Raw genomic sequence first — 21,510 nt, forward strand, 5'->3', positions numbered from 1 at the left:
TGAGAACAGAAACATTTAAATAAGACTTAACAATAATGATAAAAATGTGTAAGAATTTATGTACAGATTTGTGCCTCATTTACTCTATATATACAGCTGTTTAGAAAAATATGCATATATATTTACAAAGTACTAGGGAGAGAGTCAATAATTAGAGATGGGGAATGAGTTACAGGCATGAATTACAGAACACAGGTAATAATTCCTGTGTTAGTTGTTTAGGCTGGAGATGGCATGGGGGGAAAAAATTTTATGCCTAGATGTTCTAGTGCACACAGAGATCTGTAGCGTCTGCCTGAGGGGAGAAGCGCAAACAGGTCGTGTCCAGGGTGAGAAGGGTCTGTGATGATGTTACCTGCACGTTTCTTCACTCTGGAGAAGTACAAGTCCTGAAGGCTGGGTAGGTGGACACCAATGATCCTTTCTGCTGCCGTAACAGTCCGCTGCAGTCTTCTTATATCTGATTTATTGGCTGACCCAAACCATACAGTTATAGAAGAGCACAAGGCCGACTCAATAACCGCAGAGTAAAACTGTGTCATGTGTGCCTGTGGCATGTTGAAGTTTTTCAGTTGACGAAGAAAGTACAATCTCTGCTGAGCCTTTTTCATGATGGAGTCGATGTGAGTGTCCCACTTCAGGTCCTGGGAGATGGTGGCACCCAGGAACCTGAATGACTCCACTGCAGTCACAGTGCTGTTCATGATGGTGAGTGGGGGGAGAGCAGGGGAGTTTCTCCTGAAGTCCACTATCATCTCTACAGTTTTGAGCGTGTTGAGCTCCAGGTTGTTGTGACTGCACCAGACAGCTAGCTGCTCAACCTCCTGTCTGTAAGCAGACTCGTCACCATCCTGGATGAGGCCAAATTTTCACAGTACACAAAGCAGACATACTTTAACATTAAGCAATTTTAGCTGGGCGATGTTGATAAAAATGATCCACTGTTTGAGATTTAGCTGTTTTGTATAGTGTATATTTATATGTAGCCCATATTCATTATTTTTAGTGGATAAGCAAAAACTTACGATGATAATACACTGTAGTTCAGTAAGACAAAGGACAAATCCGCAAATGGTTTTATTTTAAAGAACAACTACGGTGACAAATAAGACAATAATACCAACTAGTCCATCAGCATGAACTGGGGATTTATGTGTGGATAATGGGAATATAAACCTTGCTGAAACCTTTTTTTTGCATATAGGCCTATTTTATGTTTTTGTTTAAAATAGCTGTTATAAAATCTGACCAACAGCAAATATTATTATTAATGTGCTTTAGTGCGTATTTAAGCAATAAATGTTAATTTTTATTTATACTTTTATATATCGACTATATGCACAACTTAAATTACTGGTTTTGTGGCTCAGTCCTTTAAAAATAACCAGGAATCACTGTACTATACACTGTATTGATTTTAGATTTTTAGTTGTTATTATAGTCTTTAATAAATAAAAAATATTAATCACAGAGAAGGTCTCTTTTACTCATTAAAAGCGCTCACGTATATTGCACAGATATACGTACAGCTCTGAGTGATTTAATATTCGATAGTTATGCAGGTCTATATGGCTGTAATGATCGAGTGTTAATGAATCCCGTATTAGAACAGGCACACACTATGAGGGTGTGGATACAGAAATAATTGGATTTTTAATAGGCTATCTGGTGTCGCGGACACTTATTTACTATGAACCTTTAAAAACTGTAAGAGAATCAATATAGGCTCAAATATTTTATTAAGACATAAACAAGGAAACATTGAGCTTGCCATGAAAACATTTTATTAGCACTTTATAACCTACAAGTTTGTGATGCATTGAGCAACGCAGGCTACAACTCATCTCTTTAAATAACAACAAAAAACGTAAAATCAGCCGCTTATGTTCGTGTTTGTCCATCTCTAAAATACATCTAAATTATTCTAAATTATCATAATTTTCGTATAAAATCCCAATTTAGTGCTGATTCGCGGCCTGCCGATCCTCAAGGAAATATGAATGACATTTATATTGTGACCAGCAGTGACCTACATTTCACCGCTGGCCCCTACATTTCACCGCTGGCCCTCCGCTGGCCCTACATTTCACCGCTGGCCCCTACATTTCACCGCTGGCCCTACATTTCACCGCTAGCCCTACATTTCACCGCTAGCCCTACATTTCACCGCTGGTCCTACATTTCACCGCTAGCCCTACATTTCACCGCTGGTCCTACATTTCACCGCTAGCCCTACATTTCACCGCTGGCCCCTACATTTCACCGCTGGCCCTACATTTCACCGCTGGTCCTACATTTCACCGCTAGCCCTACATTTCACCGCTGGTCCTACATTTCACCGCTAGCCCTACATTTCACCGCTGGTCCTACATTTCACCGCTAGCCCTACATTTCACCGCTGGTCCTACATTTCACCGCTGGCCCCTACATTTCACCGCTGGCCCCTACATTTCACCGCTGGCCCCTACATTTCACCGCTGGCCCTCCGCTGGCCCTACATTTCACCGCTGGCCCCTACATTTCACCGCTGGTCCTACATTTCACCGCTAGCCCTACATTTCACCGCTGGTCCTACATTTCACCGCTAGCCCTACATTTCACCGCTGGCCCCTACATTTCACCGCTGGCCCTACATTTCACCGCTAGCCCTACATTTCACCGCTGGCCCCTACATTTCACCGCTGGCCCTACATTTCACCGCTGGTCCTACATTTCACCGCTAGCCCTACATTTCACCGCTGGTCCTACATTTCACCGCTGGTCCTACATTTCACCGCTGGTCCTACATTTCACCGCTAGCCCTACATTTCACCGCTGGTCCTACATTTCACCGCTGGCCCTACATTTCACCGCTGACCCTACATTTCACCGCTGACCCTACATTTCACCGCTAGCCCTACATTTCACCGCTAGTCCTACATTTCACCGCTAGTCCTACATTTCACTGCTAGTCCTACATTTCACCGCTAGTCCTACATTTCACCGCTAGTCCTACATTTCACTGCTGGTTATACTCTATATAAATGTGTGTGACACAAATAAAAAAAAATCTTGAATCTTGAAAGAAGTGCTATTCAGTCTGAAGAACCAGGGGCCTGTTTCATAAAACAAGTTTACCAAATAAGCCAGGCTTATTTCAGTTAGTCTGACTTATTTTGAACCAAATCAACTGACAATAAGTCAAACCAACTGAAATAAACCTGGCTTATTTGGCCCCAGGAGGTGCTGTAATCAAGAGTTTATTTGTAAACAATGACTTCATCTGACTAAAATCACCATGGTTACTAATCAGGTAATAATTAAGATAGGCCTATGATTCTAGAGTTAGCACATAATATTTCTGTAATATGGCCAAATCAATTACAAAATCGTACACAAAGGAATGCGCATGCTGGTGTCTAGACCAATAAGATGTGCCGTGTTATAAACCAATGGAATTGCACTCTGGAGTACTTGAAATAGTTTGACCACTGCAGTTCAATAGGAAATCTGTTGAAAGCATCCTGTCATCTCATACTATTGAAATGAATGTTAAATTTATCAGTATATTGTAATAAATATTTGAGAAATTATTGTTGTGACTGATTGTAGCTTATTAGTGGCTATACAGACACATATATTTAATTGTTTGATCAAACTTATTGCTATGCAATTAGATGGGGGACATCTCCCTATATTCTAGACCACTGTCTTATTATAACCATTCATTTTATTGATTCAAATAAAGACCACTCTCAATTTGACATGCACAAAAAAAAAACATTAACACTGAAAAGTAAGTGCGGATGAAAATTGAACACGCCCAAGTCTCTGCACAGGAGCAACAGAACATTCCCATGCTTGTCCATTTACTCTAGCACATTAACATAATGAGTAAACGCAACTCCCTATTAATTAGTCCAATAATTAACTCGCTGAGGTGCATGTGTGACCCCATTAATGCACCTGATCCTGCGCGTAAATCTGCGCGAGCACACTCACATCTCCAAACACTGCCAACCGCACTGAGATCAGTGGTCAGACTTTATACAGCATGTGCTGTAAAATTAATTAAAAATCCCTTAAAAACCAGAGCCACAATATAAATATCAATTGCGTAAGTACTCACACAAATTCAGACCTTGCAGCCGAAATAACGCACGCAAAACAATCAAACTTTCCATTTCTGCACACAGCGCGTGTAAATAACAGCGGAATTCATTCTCAAACGTGTTTGTCTTGCACTGCAGACCATGTGCTGCATGCAAACAGAGCAGCTCCGATCAATGCAGCTGTTCAGTCGAAGCGCCTCGCGATCACAACATCTGCATCTTTATCTGCCCGTTTTTAAATACCTGAGAGGATGCTGGAGTCATCCACGTGCGTCCCTCTGCATCATCTCACGAGCGTCTTTAGTCCTTCACTGAGCTGCATGACTGTCTTCTGCTCATCGATCCCAGATCATGATGATCATCGCCTGTTCTTCAACACACACACCCGTGTTTACACAGCCCCTCTACACCCTCCATCTGCAAGGGCTGGAGATTTGATCCAGACTTGATCTACACACAGGGACCAAACCAATCACATTTCATCCACATTTAGTGGCTTGTGTCTCGTTTAACCCGTTCAGCGCCACACTACTGGAAAACAAATAGTGAATATCTATTGTCTAATGTCATATAAAATGTATACAAAAAACTTTTATTCTTTATTTTACTGAATTAAACCAATATTTAAATAAAGACCATCATACTCTAATTACAAATGAGACAATATTTAATATTCATTGACATCGTATCCTGTTTATCATACAATATCACACATTGCCTATACTCTAAAATGTGCCAACATTATACATATATGCATAGCCTATATAACATTTTAAATTAAATAGCATAAATGTCAAAAAAGCACAATGAAACTGTAAATTGTTATGCATCAGCTGTGTTATTAATTCTGAGCTCGGTGCCTGATTACTGACTCTTCTCTGGCATCTCAAGGGTTAAACCATAATCCATAAAGCCTTGTTAGAGATTATGAATCAGAGGATAAATCAGCTTCCTTTTTGTTTTGTTAATGGGTTTCGTCCTCTACACGCCTGAAATCTTGCACAAAAATTCAAAAGCTATACCTGAGACGTAATAATACAAAATAATAATTTAAAAGAATACAAAAATATAACAATGCAATTACAAAATCGAGCAACTTTTAATGAAACAGTTTTTTGACAGTAACTGGTAAGGTCACTCTGTAACTGGAAGATCCATTGAAAGCACACACGCTAAAATAGGAGGATATGAATATCAGACTGTGACTGAATGCGAAAGCCAGATATCAGACGGAAGGTCACTGGGGTCACTTTCCTCTCACTTCCATCTGGAAACAAAGCAGCTCATTCACATCGATGCACAACACCATGAATGAGTCTCTCTCTCTCTCTCTCTCTGCTTAACCCATAGGAACTGACTGCAGGTGTCTCCAAGAGTCACAGCAAATATAGAAATATACATTTTTGTCTTCCATAGTAGAAACTGTAAAGTCTTTGAAGAAAGAAGCAAAGACCAAAATGATCCATTCATAAGCATCTGCTGTATGAGGCCCTCTGGTGGAATACTGGAAACTTTTCATAAAGACCAATTTATACTGTGAGACAAAAACATCAAGCATTATATTATACATGCAGTTTCTGAATAAATAATTGCCTTTTATTTTGCCACTGTACTAAAGCCAAAACAAATTATTACAAATTGTTCTGGAAATGTGCATAAGTTGAGAGCATATCTCATACATGTTTGATAACTCACTATTAGAGAACTGCTTGATGCATAAACATTTTCAATTCAATCTGAATTTGTATTTATATACCGCTTTTTACAGCACGTCCTTGCCATTCGTTTTTTTTACTAATAAATTTAATAAAAATTTTAATGTCTTACTATTAAAAATGCTGTCAACTGAATTATCATAAATTCAGACAAGTCAAATTCAGCAAATGCATCACATTAAATCGTACTTCATTAATTACAAGTTACCATATCAAAAAATTTTTTTTTGAATTTTTTGGACCAAAAAGTTTGAAAACCCCTGCATTACATCACAGATCAAGAATGATTCTGATTGTCACTTCAGAAAATTTTTTTAAATAAATAGAAGAATTGTCTGTATATATGTAAAAAGAAACTTTTATTTTACCCACCCTTCATAAAAATCTTACTTTACAGTGTTTCAAAAACTGAACTCGAGGTTAAACAGACCAAAAGAGCAAGATAAGATTTACAATACAGAGATGCCCTCAGAAACACCTCTAGCTTACATCCTCCATTTATAAATAATTTCAGACTATTATGTATATTTTACATCTTATTTTGTACAGATCTCCAGGGTCAGAGGTTAAAAAAAAAAACACAAAAAAAAACAGATTTAAACATTTTAATTCAAATCACTCAGGAAAACACTAGTCAAATGTTAACTGCATCGATTTATCTCCTAGGAAGAATTACAATATAGGTAAACCGTATAAAGGCTGATCAGTGAAATGTCCTCCGGTCAGATGTCTGCTGTAGGCTGGGAATAATATGCACAGCAGCTAAACTGCCCACAGATGCACTGCGGATTGCTGTGCCATTAGTTGCACTTTATCATGCGTAACACAATTCAGTCACATGAAAGCAGGTGTGATTAACAACAGGACAAAAAAAGACCAGAGTGCATCTTCCATTGCATAAAAACACTCGCGTAATGAGAATCCTGGGTAAAGAAAGACGTAAAAACACACATAATGAAAGATAAGTGTGCTTGCTTTGGGGTAAAAATTAAATACATTGTAAGGTATAAATAAAAAAAAAACACGATTTTTAAAGGTTGAATGATTTTGGTTTAAAATTGAGTTCAAACAACTAAGTTTAAATATACAACCCCAAATTTCGCACAACAGAGGCATTACAGAACACAGAAACAGGAAGCCCGTTCTTGCCACAGTACAAAAAAATTCATATGGTAACTGTGACTTTATCTCACAATTCAGCCTTTTTTCCCCTCAGAACTGTGAGATACAAACTCCTTGTTCTTCCTTGCAATTCCAAGTTTACATCTCAATTAATTTTAACTCTAAATTCTGAGTTTACATCTCGCAATTTTGTTTTATTGTTTCCATCCAAAAAATATATCTATTTTCTTGCAATAGCGAGTTAATTTTATATCTTGCAATTACAAGAAAAACCATCTGAATTAAGATATATGAAAAAAATTCTGAATTGGTGATAAAAAGTTGCAATTACCTTTTTAATTTTTTGTATCCCATGGTGGAAACAAGCTTCTATGCATTTCATTGTACTACAGTAAACTTACAATAAGGGCACCTGGGAGGTTTAAGGTTTAAATTGGTCCATAAAATGATTGAGAGGTAGTTTAAATGAGAACTGAATGTACTTCTGTCCAAATCCCAACTGGAGAGTAACGAAAAGAAGGGATTTGGTAAAACTCAGTGGTTTGAGAGTCCTTTCTCGAAAGTTGTGTCACTAACTTCTACAAAGAAAACAAAAAAAGAAGCACCATTTTAGATGTTGATTCATCAAGAGGTCAGAAACAGCTCTGACTGCACTATAAGAACTGGTGGAAGAGTCTCTCGAACTACTTATAGAGTAAATTCTCTGTTCAACCCTCTACAGGCTGTGTGCATTTCGGACACTGTTCTTCGTCCTTGGGAATGAGCAAATCGCACAGAGCCGCTCGCACGCTCATTCTGGGCTCCCACGGAGGACCCATGTGGAAGTTCTGGTAGCCCTGACACACACCCAGCTTCTCCAAGTCCAGCAAGAGCGACACCACGTCATCGACCGTCTCCAGGCAGGTGGGGTGGTGCGAGTAGACGGCGTGCATCAGCAGCAGAGGCTGGTTCTGAACGCTGACCTGGTAGAAGAAGCCCTTCTCGATCTGGACCACCGTGTCAGCCATGGTGGAGAGTTTGGAGCACTGCAGGAGCTGGAGGACGGGGCCTTTGGCCATGACGCCCACCCAGTGAGCGGGCAGCACGGTCTGGCCTAGGGAAGTGAACAGCTCCATCAGGCCTTGGTCTCGGTCACAGTCACTCTCTCCTCGCGCCAGACTGAAGATCTGGGTGATCTACGAAAGCAGACGTGACATTTGCATGGTCTGACATGGTTGCTATCTGTGGAAGCCTCTGACTGCTCTGAAGGCATCTTAAAATAACCATAATCATTTCATCTTGAATGATTTACATTCTAGTATACAACAGACGATTTAGACACTTTTGGGCACTTTAATAAAATGTCTGAATTTCACTGTATACAATAACAAAAAAAATAAATATTAAAAACCAAACCATAAAACCGAAGAACATCAAAAAAATATCAGGAAACAAAATACGAACTGGTGATTTTAAGTGGATGTATGAGGTGAGTTCTCAAGTTTACAAAGCTATAACAATAGCCAAAGGTGTAAAAAAAAAAAATCACATTAACTATGAAGATGATCCACTAACGCTTTACAAACACAGTGGCAAATATGCATAGTCCTTTTATTAAATTAATTTATAATAAATAAAACCTCCTTTTTGTGAAATAGTTTTCTTGAAAGTGTGCTTGTGCTTTAAAAAAGTAGATATTTTGTTATATAATGATGTTCAAGTTTGTCTGAAAAGAAAAGGCTGTATATGAAAATAAAATGAAAATTATATAAATGAAAAATACTGTTAAATACTTGAGTCAGTAAGATTTGAAAAATTCTTTATAGAAATTAAAGTTATACGATATAAGGTATAAAAATAACAAATTAATTAAAATGATAGGAATTAAAGAAATTAATATTTTCGTTCAGCAAATATGCATGTAACTGATCAAAAGTGACGGTAAAGACTTTTATAATATTACAAATAATTTATATTTCAAATAAATGCTGTTCTTTTGAACTTTCTATTCATCAAAGAATCTTGAAAAATGTATCATGGTTTCCACAAAAACATACTAGGTTTTAAGAAATATTTCTTGAGCAGCAAATCAGCATATTAGGATGATTTCTGAAGGATCATGTGACACTGAAGACTGGAGCAATGCATCACAGGAATAAATTACATTTGAAAATACAGCGAGTAAAATAAGTATTAAACACGTCACCATTTTTCTCTGTAATATATTTATAAAGGTGCTGTTGACATGAAATTTTCACCAGATGTTGATAACAACCCAAATAATCCAAACATAGAAATAAATTCAGAAATTAAGTTATGTGTAATAAAATGGAATGACACAGGAAAAAAGTATTGAACAACGGAAATTTATTTAATACTTCGTACAAAAGCCTTTGTTGGTAACGACAGCTTCAAGACGCCTCCTGTATGGAGAAACTAGTCACATACATTGCTCAAGTGTGATTTTGGCCCTCTTCAAATCTTGAAGCCTTTTCTATGAACTCTGATCTTTAGCTCTTATTTTCTATTGGATTCAAGTCAGGTGATTGGCTGGCCATTCTAGCAGCTTTATTTTCTTTCTCTGAAACCAATTGGGAGTTTTCTTGGCTGTGTTTGGGATCATTGTCTTGTTGAAATGTCCATCCTCGTTTCATCTACATCATCCTGGTACTGCAGGTGTTGGGACTGAACCAGCTAATATTCATTTCTACTGATGAAAGACAGGATTGCTTTCTAATAACAGATAGATTTTAGCTGGTGTATTGGCTTTCCATGCCTTTTTGCACCTACCTATCTTCACGTGTTCAATACTTTTTCCCTGTTCCATTTTCAAACTTTATTTCTCAACTTATTTGTTTTGTTTTCTTTGTATATATGGATTATTGGGTTGTTACTGACATCTGTTGAAAACTTCAAGTCAACAGCACCTTTAGAAATATATTAACTTAGAAAAATGGTGACATGTTCAATACTTATTTTACCCACTGTATATTCAAATACAAAAGAGTTATTTCAAATTGTAATAACATTTCCCAATATTATTGTTTTACTGGATTTTTGATCAAATAAATGCAGCCTTAGGGAGCAGAAGAGACTTTTAAAATGTTCAACAGTACTGTACTCAGTAGCAGTGAAGGCAGACTCACCACCGGCGTGGGCTCCAGTTGAAATTCTAACCCATGCTGTTCTGTGTTCTGAGGTTCTTCTGTGTAATGTGATGGTGGTGATCCCACTCTCACCATCTCAATCTGAAGAAAACCGTTCTGATTCACATCGTCCCCCATCGGCAGAGAGCTGATAACCTCACCCATCGGCAGCGGATTGTTGTTACACAGAGGTACCGATCCAAGCATATGAGGTGCCGCCGGCACGCCTGACACGTTGTAGTATAATCCCTGTTTGTGAAACACATCCGCTTTCAGTGGCCACCAACACAAACCATGCATAACTGGATGTTGCAAAATTGAACTTTCTCTGGAAAAACCACTGACTGGCTCAAAAAACAGATTTTTTAATGCCTATGAAACTTATTTCAGAACCAAGTCTGGAAAATGATGAAGAAAACCTTACCTGAGCATTGAGTCCAGAGGTGTTTGAGTACATCTCATTAGACACCATCACTGACCTCTCAATCATATCAGGATCCTATAAAAATAGTTATTATTGAAATATAACATTAAATAATCATGAATATATTTAATAATTAATATTTCTGGATTGAATTATATGGTTGATGGTGACTTTGGTGTAATGCTGCAATCTCCTCATATCGAAATAACCATAATTACTGATAATGTTCTGACACATAAAAACCATTAACTTCATTGTTAATCCCATATCCACAAGCTGTGAAATTAATGCCAGCTCTGACGTTTCTCACTTGACCTTTGTGATGCCATGTGACCAAAATGGAAGCAGTTTCAACACACATTTCTATTATGGCATTTCTTTTAGCCACAGTTCTATGCACTTACTTGTCCCTCCACAAGCAGTTAGTTGTGAATGAATGTAGTGAGAAAATTTACCGTCATCAACAACAAATTAGCACATGCATCCATTTCGCTATTCCGTAGAAACTAATCATTTTAGTTTGTAATTCTGGTAATTCCGTCTTGAGGTGAAAGCAGTATAAAACTACACTGTTTTAGTGCAACATTTAAAAATCAGAAACCTCCTCTGTGATGGACGGTTCGTCATCATCAATCACGGCCTCGACGAACGCATCTTCTTCATCTTCCTTAAAAGTGTAATTCCATTTCCTCCTTCCTCCCTTCCTGCCATTCATCTTATAATGCCTCAAGTCTTCTTCATCATCATCCTTGTCAAACATTTCGTCATCATCCTCCCAGGGGTCGCTTTTGAATTTCTGTTTTCTTGGTCTCCCCCGTCTCTTGAGCTTGGGTTTCACATTATTCCTTCTTCGTGGAAGGGATGGATTTAGCATTCCCTGCATGATACGATAAAACAAGAAACATCTTGCATATGTGTACTTGGCATGTGGTCAGGTGATAACCTCACTCTTGAGTGATGCCATTAGATGTTAATCACATAAATACGTACATTTGCTCTATGAGCATGAAGCTTTGACTGAAACTTGCACTGACGTAAGCGACATTTCTGCCTTTTCTTGTTACTGCCACCAAACTTGGGCTTGTCCATGCAGAAGTCACATTTGCCACAGTCGTCTTCAAGAAGACACGCAACACACTGCCGGCACATCCTGCGATTGCGTTTCTTTGCAGCCTGAAGTCAAGAGTAGACAGAGAAAATGTGTTTTTCCATTAATAAAGATTGTTAGATGCGAGTTAGACCTTAAAAACAAAGGTTTCAAGTGTTTTATTTGTTCAGCAATAACCAGGAAAAGAATTTTCCATGTCTAATTCATATATTTAAACCATTTAAAGTCTGACACATTAAATCAGCTGATAATAGTCAGAAAATTATATATTTTTTTTAAATGAAAGAGAGGGGGAAAAAAAGAAGTATGCATGTGTTAATAAAATGCATGATTTTTATTTATTTTTTTGCAGAGTATCAAAAGCTGATACATCAGGCTTTTATGGTTCATATATTACAATAGCAGGCAATATAGAGCTAGAACAAAATAGGACAAAAATATGCAATTTGGTGCAATTGCTGATATTTATATGAAATTCTGATAGCTTGGAATGTAAATCAAAGAGATCTTTCAACAGTATAGCAGGGTACTTACATAAAATGCATATAAATATCAGCTGTCGGTCTATATCTTCCAATAATATTTCATAGTAAGATGATATTTAAATGCTTAGTTTTATGATCAAAGCTCTGTAGTGTTTGCTGTGAGGGGAAACATGTAATCCAATACAATGATGACTGAGGAACAAATAAACGTTCCTCAAAAGCTTGATGATCATATTTCATTCTCACATTTCTAAAAAATGATGTATGGTTAATCAAGTAAACCCAAGTTGCTTCAATCCAGTAGGTGTTTATCTTCAAATATTACTAATAACCTTACATCTAGTTTAAATTCTACAAAGATTTGCAGCAGATATTTAAAAAAATTTTTTTACAATTATACTAAAAGGCCCCTCACTTGCTAAAAAAGGTATAAACCATCAATCAGATGACCTATAAGAGGTTAGAGATTGTGATGCTGAACCACTCACCCAGTCATCCTCATCGTCATCACCATCAGGGACAAAATCCTAAAAAACACATACAACAAAAACTTGGATCAGTCTTTTAAGCACAGCACTTTTTCCTGAATATGTTGCAACAGTGGTGAAGTGTGTCATTTCTGCACTATAAGCAGCACAAAATGAATCCGCCAGTGTCATTATACACTGAACTGATTTACATTGTAAAGGCTTGAAGTATGCAATACAAGGATTTAGCTACATAAAGCATGTACACTCACCGTTTTGACCATTTTCTTGTATTTGGGACATTGTTTCTGCAGGAGACAGAGTGATATGTTAAGTAGTTCAGCTACTGACAGATTATTTGATGATCTTTGGCAATGCTTTTGTGTATGCTGCAGTTTCATGTGTCAGCCTAAAAATGTTCTGAATATGTCCATATTATTATTACCAGCATTTGTTTTCTTGGATGTTTTGTTTTCCCAACCTCCCACTGATCCTGCCCCACCTTGAAAATAATAATTAAAATAAAAAACATTCAAAAGCATAAAAAAAATGATGCAAAGGAAATATGATAAACATTCAACAGAATCAGAAATAAAGGGAAATTATGTTACTAGAAAAGAATAATCAAGAAAATAATAGAATGAGTAGAGAACGCTAATCTGGCAAACTGTTTTGGCTCATATATTGAGAGCAGAACAAAAGGGAAACTAGGTTGTTTTAGCTCAGATATTATAACGCAAAAGTATCGCCAAAGCCTTATACCTCTCATACAGCTAACATGAACACAGACAAAGCAATACTGCTTCACTTACACTTCACAACAACAACACAGAACAGATGAGTGATAAAAGCCATGAATGACTTTCTGGAAAGCACAATTTAAAAAAAAATCAACTTCCTATGTCCATTAACACAAAAAATAATATAGCATTGAGACATGGGAAAAAGCATCATCTTTACATTAGGAAATACATAAAATATGCTAAATATATTATATTTTTATTAAAATATAAGACATATTGGTAACATTTTACAATGAGGTTCATTAGTTAACTACATTAGTTAACATGAACTAAGATTGAACAATACTTCAACAGCATTTATTAAACAATGTTAATTTCAGCATTTACTAATGCATTATTAAAATCACAAGTTGTGCTTGTTAACATTAGTTAATGCACTGTGAATTAACACAAACTAACAATGAACGACTGTATTATTATTAACTAACAGTAACAAAGATGAATACTGTAATAAATGTGTTGATCGTTGTTCGTTCATGTTAGTTAATACATTAACTAATGACACCTTATAGTAAAATGTTACCGACATATTTAGTATACGCCAGGGGTGGCGAACATCGGTCCTGGAGAGCTGCAGCCCTGCTAATCAAACACACCTGAAGAAGCTAATCAAGGTCTGAGGGGTTACTAGAAAGCTACATGCAGGTGAGTTTTAATTAGGGTTAGAACTGAACTCTACAGGGCTGTGGCTCTCCAGGACCGGTGTTCGCCACCCCTGGTATAACGTATGCATATACTAAACTTTAAAAAACTAAATTGGGATATTTAAAGAAACATTACTACTATATAAAAAAACTGAAGATGTGTACTTCAATACGTGTGACACAAAAAATGTCAACACAGGGTGTCAGATGTTACTTTTCTCCAACAGATGGACCTAAAAATCAGTTTAAAACTGTCACATGCTTTCAACTGATTCATTTATCAAAGTCGAGTGTCAATATATATGATCCATTTTAGACATGACAGAAGATGTTATTTTTATCTGTTGGTGATGTTCAGAGATGGAAATACAGAGGAAGCAGGATCAAAACATAGATCAATACCTCCGATCTTATTTAACAGATGAATCCTAAATTATGTTTGGCACATGAACTTCCTGTTTTATCCCAGTCTTAAAAATCAATGACAGAAAGTAAGGAAAAGCAGGCCTGACAGCTCTTGCGACGACTATTTAATGGTACATACCTTCCTAAACACAATATTTGGAGGAGAGTGCTTCTTCTCTGCTGCAGAAATGAGAAATAGAGAAATCAGCCAACACAAACATCAAACTTATCCTCTGCTGTTTGCTGGAATGAAGAGTGTAATTACAAATTCCCATACGTTTAGTCCTGTAGCATCTGAAGCACAATGTGTCTCCGAACTTCTGAGCAGAAAATGGGCCGCCACAGCTTTCACATTTACTAAAGAAAGACAAACAACTTTGATTTTATGAAGGAACTTTTTTAGGCCAAGTAAAGAAAATTTTACGAATAAATTGAAAGGAGTATGTCAATAAGTTCATTTGTGCACTAGGGATGCACAAAATGAGTTGTATTCACAGCATGTAGAACATTCGTGCACCGAAAATGCGAATGTTTTTTTTTTTTCGAACCAGTTTGACGAATCTTTTCAGTTTCGCAAAGCAAAAACGGGCCATCCAATAAGATTTGAGCATTACATCACGTGGCCAGAGCAACTGCTGTTACCCAAAAGGTCGACGCGGTGGCGCTAAAAGCTCAGAAGACTATATTGAGCACGATCTTACATTTTAGATCACAATCAGAAGTTATTACGAGCACTCGATGATGGGGTTTGAACAAAAACATTAATTGCATACATTCTGAAATGTAGTTTGATGCTAATTGTACCTCTAATTATATTTTCTTGTAAGCATTATGGATAGTTTGTGTTTCTGATGAAGAACCAAAAGTTATTAATTAGTTATTCTTAATTTAATGCTGTATATTGAGCAGTGGACGATGTAAAAGCCATTTACGAGATACATAGGCTACATGAGGAAAAATGCATTGCTGGTCAGCGCCACCTAGTGTTCAGGCGTGAATTAGCAGAAGGCGATCAATCGTTTTGCGCTCGGTGTAAAAGCAACGCTTGTCGGCGATTCACCTCGCTTTTTCACAACGTGCTCCGGCCTTAATTGTCTGATCAAAATTGAGTTTAAGATTAAAGCAAGAACACATACCTGCCAATGGGCTCAGAAAAATCTACTTAATTCAAGGGGAAAACAAGACTTAATTTCTTCAATTTGCATCCCAAGTAAACGTATCTTAATTTAAGGATGTTTAGATATTTATATTGAAAAAAAAAGACAAAAATAATCAGAAAGATATTAATTTCTTGCAATGCATGCTTTGCAGACTTTTTTAAGGCCTTCATTTGTGGAATGACGATTAAGGACAACTTTTTAAGACCTGCAGAAACCCTGAACTGGATGCGTGAAGTTCCTAGTTAAAACTAGAGCATATAAAATAGACTTTCTAGGTGGTATAAAATGAGTCCAATTTGTTCACCTGAGAAAAGGAAGACTTTCCTTTATGGTCGCTCTTCCATTACGTGTAGTCTCCGGGAAATTTGGTGAATTTATAGTCTGATCTAAGAATATATCCTGAGATTTTGTAGGACTAATGGGCTCCAAAGAGGGACAAAGCCAGAGTCGAAGGGGCGGCTCAGTGCCATCTTTCCCAGGTTCAGTAGAGGAAACGATCTGTTGGGAAACATTGCCCACTTTTACAGCTGGAGAGTGAATGAAATTCCGTGTCACAGATGTGTCGATATTGAGCGGCGAGACCCTCGTGAGGCGCGGCGGGCTGTGAAATTCAGTGCTGGGGGTCTTGGAGAGGCTGTTGTCCCCTGTAGGTGAGATGGGGTTGAGTCGGGGTCTGTGGGATGTCGACGTCAGGTTGTCAATGATGCTCTTGGGTGTTCGAGGTAAAACCTCAGGCGTGCGGGTTGGATCAGGGGCGGGAATGGCAGTTCTTGATTTGAGACTTGACCGTGTTCTTTCCAGTAGATTACAAACAGCCTACATATGCCAAACAACCACACAGAAAAGAAGAGATTGTTTTAAAAAAATATTGTAATAGAATCATAAATGGTTAAAAAAAAAAATTTTTTCAAATCCTAAAATTCTGGAAATTTTACTCCTGGCTATTTAGAAAAGTAGCAATCTTAGCAATCTCAACTAATTAACACATTTTTAAACAAAAATGTTGATTTTATATTCAATTATAAAATTCACAAAAAAATCCTATAAATAGAAATACTTATTTTACATATAACAATTAAGCAGCAAATCAGCAGATCAAAGCATATAAGAATGAATTCTGAAGCATCAAGACTGGAGTAATGCAAAAAAAAAAATTCAGCTTTGCATTTCAGGAAATAATTACAACAGAAAATATTTCATATTAGTGTTTTTATCTGTATTTTTGATCAAATAAATGCAGCCTTGGTGCGCATGAGAGTCTTCTTTAAGAATCATTAAAAAAATCGTCTTCATTCCAAAGTTATGACCCATTGTGGATACATAATATTCTTTCTAACAATGCAAACAAAACCCAAATCAAGACAGATAGCTACACAGACCTTAGATTTAGGGCGATCTTCATGCAATCCTTTCTTGAATTCTAAACGAGTAAGTCCATGTCTAGCATTTCTGGCAATTGGAGGCCGACCTCTGCGTCGTTTTACTTTAGGACTGTGAGGATATGAAAAGTACGAAAGTCAGTTTATCAACATAATCAACAGGCTGATGGCTGATGTTACAAGGGGCAACTTTTTGAGCAATGTTGCCTGGCAACCTTGGGCAATGTTGCCTGGCAACGGGACACCAGGTGAGACACAGGGCCTAAAACCAATCAGATAGAAATTTGTCAAATTTTTTAAAAACTTTTTTTAAAAAGACTTAAAGTTGGGTGCAAAAGTGTGAGACCACTTGCGAAAATGCATCTATTTAGCATTTTTTTTTTTAGTTTAATAAAACATTTCACAGCAAATATTTATAATATAAATAATAAATATACAAAGAAAATTGTATATTTATTAATTATACATTAAGTCATTTAAACATATTAAAAATAGTATTTTACTAAATAATGTATTTTATTTTTAATTTATTAATAATAATTATTAAAGAAGCTCAAATATGTGATCTGCTGGGTTTACAGTATTTGGTGTGAAATGAAGCACGTTGCGTGAACTTTACACGCTACTATATTGAGACATAATATTGTTATACCTCTAACACAAACTATAATACAGGTCCACCTCAAAAAATGTGAATATCGTGAAAATGGTCAATATTTTTTGTTACTCATTTCAGGAAGTGAAACGCATATATTATATAGATTCATTACACATAGAGTGAAATATTTCAAGCCTTTATTTCTTGAAATTTTAATGATTATGGCTTAGAGATAATGAAAACCCAAAATTCAGTGTCTCAGAAAATTAGAATATTACATAAGATCAATTAAAAAAGGATATTTTAAACAGAAATGTCAGGCTTCTGAAAAGTATGTTCATTTCTATGCACTCAATACTTGGTTGGGCCTCCTTTTGCATGAATTACTGCATCAATGCGGTGCAGCATGGAGGCAATCAGCCTGTGGCACTGCTCAGGTGTAATGGAAGCCCAGGTTGCTTTGATAGCGTCCTTCAGGTCATCTGCATTGTTGGGTCTGGTGTCTCTCATCTTCCTCTTGACAATAGCCCATAGATTCTCTATGGGGTTCAAATCAGGCGAGTTTGCTGGCCAATCAAGCACAGTAACACCATGGTCACTGAACCAGCTTTTGGTACCTTTGGCAGTGTGGGCAGGTGCCAAGTCCTGCTGGAAAATTAAATCAGCATCTCCATAAAGCTTGTCAGCAGACTTTCATCTGAAAGAGGACTTTGGACCACTGAGCAACAGTCCAGTTCTTTTTCTCCACAGCCCAGGTAAGACGCTTCTGATGTTGTTTCTGTTTCAGAAGTGGCTTGGTAGCCCTTTTCCTGAAGACATCTGAGCGTGGTGACTCTTGATGCACTGACTCCAGCTTTAGTCCACTCCTTGCGAAGCTCTCCCAAGTGTTTGAATTGGCTTTGCTTGACAGTATTCTCAAGCTTGTGGTCATCCCTGTTGCTTGTGCACATTTTCCTACCCAAATTCTTCCTTCCAGTCAACTTTACATTTAATATGCTTTGATACAGCACTCCTTGAACAGCCACCCCTTTCAGTAATGACCCTCTGTGACTTACACTCTTTGTGGAGGGCGTCAATGTTCGTCTTCTGGATCATTGCCAAGTCAGCAGTCTTCCCCATTATCGTGGTTTCAAAGAACAAGAGATACCCAGCATTTATACTGTAGTGATGGTCATTTATTGAAACTCAAATGTAAATATTCTAATATTTGACTTTCATGAGCTGTAAGCTCTAATCATCAAAATTAAAACAAAATTTTTTTTTGAAATGTTTTACTTTACATGTAATGAATCTAAAATATATGAAAGTTTCACTTTTTGAAATGCGTTACAAGAAAAAATGAACTTTTTCACGATATTCTAATTTTTGGAGATGTACCTGTATATCCCACTATATGCAAAATCAGGTATAAGCACATACACATCATTATTGGTCTTTTTGGTGATGCATTCACTGCTCTTGACACCTTCACCACCATCATCTTCATCCTCCTCCATTGGCTTCAGCCAATCAGGTGGCGACTCGACCGTCACCTTTCCAGGTGCACTGTTCTCCACAGCATTATCCTCAACGACAGTAACAACCTCTGCTCCAACCGGCACGGTCTCTTCTGGTTTCGTCGTCTCCGGTTCAGCTGATGCCCTGTTCAGCTCATCAGTCATGTCTGATCCCGTTCTCTGGCCTTGAGGCCTCTGTATTACTAGTAGATTTGTGAGACAAATGGTTTTGAATCATGCCAGGAAGAGTCTGGACGCTGAACCGCTGGCTCACATTTTTAAACGAGAAAAACGACTTTGTTCTCCATAGAAGTTGGAAGTAGAAATTTCATCTCAAAATGTTACGAAGACCTTGGGTTGCATAAAATGTCAAAAATCCAGTGTTTCATCCATGTCTTTAGTGGTTATGAATTATTATACCTGTAAAGAGGATGCAGAAATTAGAGGGAAGAACTAAATTAAACATCAAATTATAGATGCAATAAAAATATTATTACAGCACAGTCTGTGGTCTTTTTCTGGTTAATGTATACTGAATTTCTATTGACACACTTTGTATTGAGATGAATTGCAAACCAATCACACACAAAAAAAACTGCTTAAAAAAACTGTTGAAAAGGTTGACCAATGTAATAAGCACTTACACAATTAGAAGAACAAAACAGATGTAATCAACATCTCAGCAATAATCAAATCTCGCAGTGGGTTTTAGCTCAAATCTGGGTCACAGGGTGATTTGTATATTGTAAAAATGATGATTTTAGTAAGATGATTTCTTGATAAGGATAGCAAGTCAGTAAGTAACTCACCGAATCGGTTCAGTAACATTAAAATCTCAAACGCTGAACTAGCAATTTTCAGCCATCTCTCATTTAGCAAAAAAAAAAGTGACAAATACAGCAGCTCTTTATCAACTAAATTTGAATTTTTCATCTTTTTAACTACTAAGAAGAAAATATAACGAACTAGCAATTTTCAGTCATCTCTAATATAACCAAAAATGATCAAATGCTGCGGCTAATAGTCAACACAACTTTAGTTTCTTCATCTCTTCTAATTACTAAGAAGAAAATATACTTTACTAGTAATTTCTGTCATCTCTCACACATAGCCAAAAGGTAACAAATACAGTCGCTCATTATCAACACAACTTTAAATTCCTCATCTTTAAGTATTAAATGTATAATTTTCTAAAGAAAATATGCAACTGTGGAACAGATTTTTCCAAATATGTTTCTTTAGTAATGATCAAACTGTAAACTCTTCTGGATAAGCTCATTCAATGTAGTCGCAATTAATGTCTGTAAACACTTGCAAACAGCACATATCTCTATAGATATTGTTGCAAAATGTACAGTTTGACAAAACACAGAAATGTACCACAATAAACCTAAAAAGCAAACATTTATTATTTCAAACTATTCTAAAATCAGTAGAAACTTGTCTCAATTACACTCAAGAAGACGTACTTAAACACTAATTATATTATTATTAAACAACACGTTTTCCTTTTGATGTGATGCAACAGAAGCAAAAACTTTCGTTTGCATTTTGATTATGCAATCATCAGATCAGTGTTTATGATCATTTGGGAATATTGTGCTGTTGCTCTGGCAGTGTAAGATAAAATAATCGTTAAGTTTTAACAAGAAGCATTTTAGTATGCCCCAAGAAGAGTGACGTTTCATACACATAAGAAGTAAACATATTCTGCATTGTATTTAATATTTAGATGTGTTATTATTCATATTATTATTATGCATATGTGTTTCCAATATTTTTTTTAATTACTTAACACACTAATTGCAAGTTGATTTGTTTGGACTGATTTGTTTGCTGAAACGGAACTAAAATAGCGCGATGCACTTTTTTAGTGCAAATAAACTTAAAACTTAATGTTATTAAATAGTTTGTGCAGTTCCTAACATTTCCGTCTGGCGATAACGTGATAAAAATGAACGGTGAGCAAAACAAACAGATCGTAATAAATCGACACGAGTGTCGCGAGCCTCCATTGCAGATGAATCCCGACGCGCGTGCGATACAACGTGACATTTAACGACGGAACAATCAAACCTCTCGCGTTTTGCAAGCGTATTCCATTAGCAACGTTCTTTATTAATTGTGACACATTTTAAAGACACGATAAGTTTATTTTGCACGACTCCACAACGTCCATTTCGCTGTGCTGAATGAGCTCAAGCAGCCCCCCCTTCACTGTTGACCCTCCCCTTCCACGCTCCCCATTGCTTTCAGCGACGCAGCCTCGCAAACGACTTTCTGCTGCACGAAACCACGCCGATCTTTCGATCCTTTCACTACAGCGATATGTCGAAATTATGACGCTATCTGCGTTTTATAAGCACGCGTTTTTGCCATGCACGAAAGCAAACGGTGCACCGAAGACACGCAGTATTTAGACATTCTTACCTCATCGCGGCTCGCGCAGTCGTTCTCTCCGATCAGCGATACTTCGGGGATCTACTGC

General features: G+C 37.0%; 1 protein-coding gene across 2 annotated transcripts; it reads right to left on the reverse strand.

Annotated features, from left to right (window-relative positions):
* Positions 1 to 6,148: 6,148 nt before the first annotated feature.
* Positions 6,149 to 21,510, reverse strand: LOC306849903 (uncharacterized protein). Of its 2 annotated transcripts, XM_079385281.1 has the most exons (14): positions 21,453 to 21,510; positions 18,946 to 19,442; positions 16,929 to 17,040; positions 15,854 to 16,365; positions 14,667 to 14,746; positions 14,529 to 14,569; positions 12,983 to 13,039; positions 12,810 to 12,845; positions 12,559 to 12,597; positions 11,468 to 11,650; positions 11,079 to 11,354; positions 10,478 to 10,552; positions 10,054 to 10,302; positions 6,149 to 8,103 (listed from the first exon to the last, which is right to left on the reverse strand). In XM_079385281.1, the coding sequence occupies exons 2-14, from the start codon at positions 19,185 to 19,187 to the stop codon at positions 7,636 to 7,638; spliced, it is 2,370 nt and encodes a 789-aa protein (XP_079241407.1). In that variant the 5' UTR covers positions 19,188 to 19,442; positions 21,453 to 21,510; the 3' UTR covers positions 6,149 to 7,635. The 2 variants fall into 2 exon arrangements, with proteins under 2 accessions (XP_079241407.1, XP_079241408.1); XM_079385282.1 differs by lacking the exon at positions 12,983 to 13,039.

The sequence above is a fragment of the Barbus barbus genome, assembly GCF_936440315.1.
Source record: "Barbus barbus genome assembly, chromosome: 29".
In the NCBI taxonomy this organism is placed as follows: domain Eukaryota; kingdom Metazoa; phylum Chordata; class Actinopteri; order Cypriniformes; family Cyprinidae; genus Barbus; species Barbus barbus.

What these genes read in the sequence shown, in the direction of transcription:
- LOC306849903 (XM_079385281.1), bottom strand. Translation starts at nt 19,187, where the DNA reads ATGACTGATGAGCTGAACAGGGCATCAGCTGAACCGGAGACGACGAAA. An exon ending in AAAAAGACCAATAATGATGT is followed by an intron (nt 17,041 to 18,945) that starts GTATGTGCTTAT and finishes ATATCCTCACAG; the next exon opens with TCCTAAAGTAAAACGACGCA. An exon ending in AAGATCGCCCTAAATCTAAG is followed by an intron (nt 16,366 to 16,928) that starts GTCTGTGTAGCT and finishes TGGCATATGTAG; the next exon opens with GCTGTTTGTAATCTACTGGA.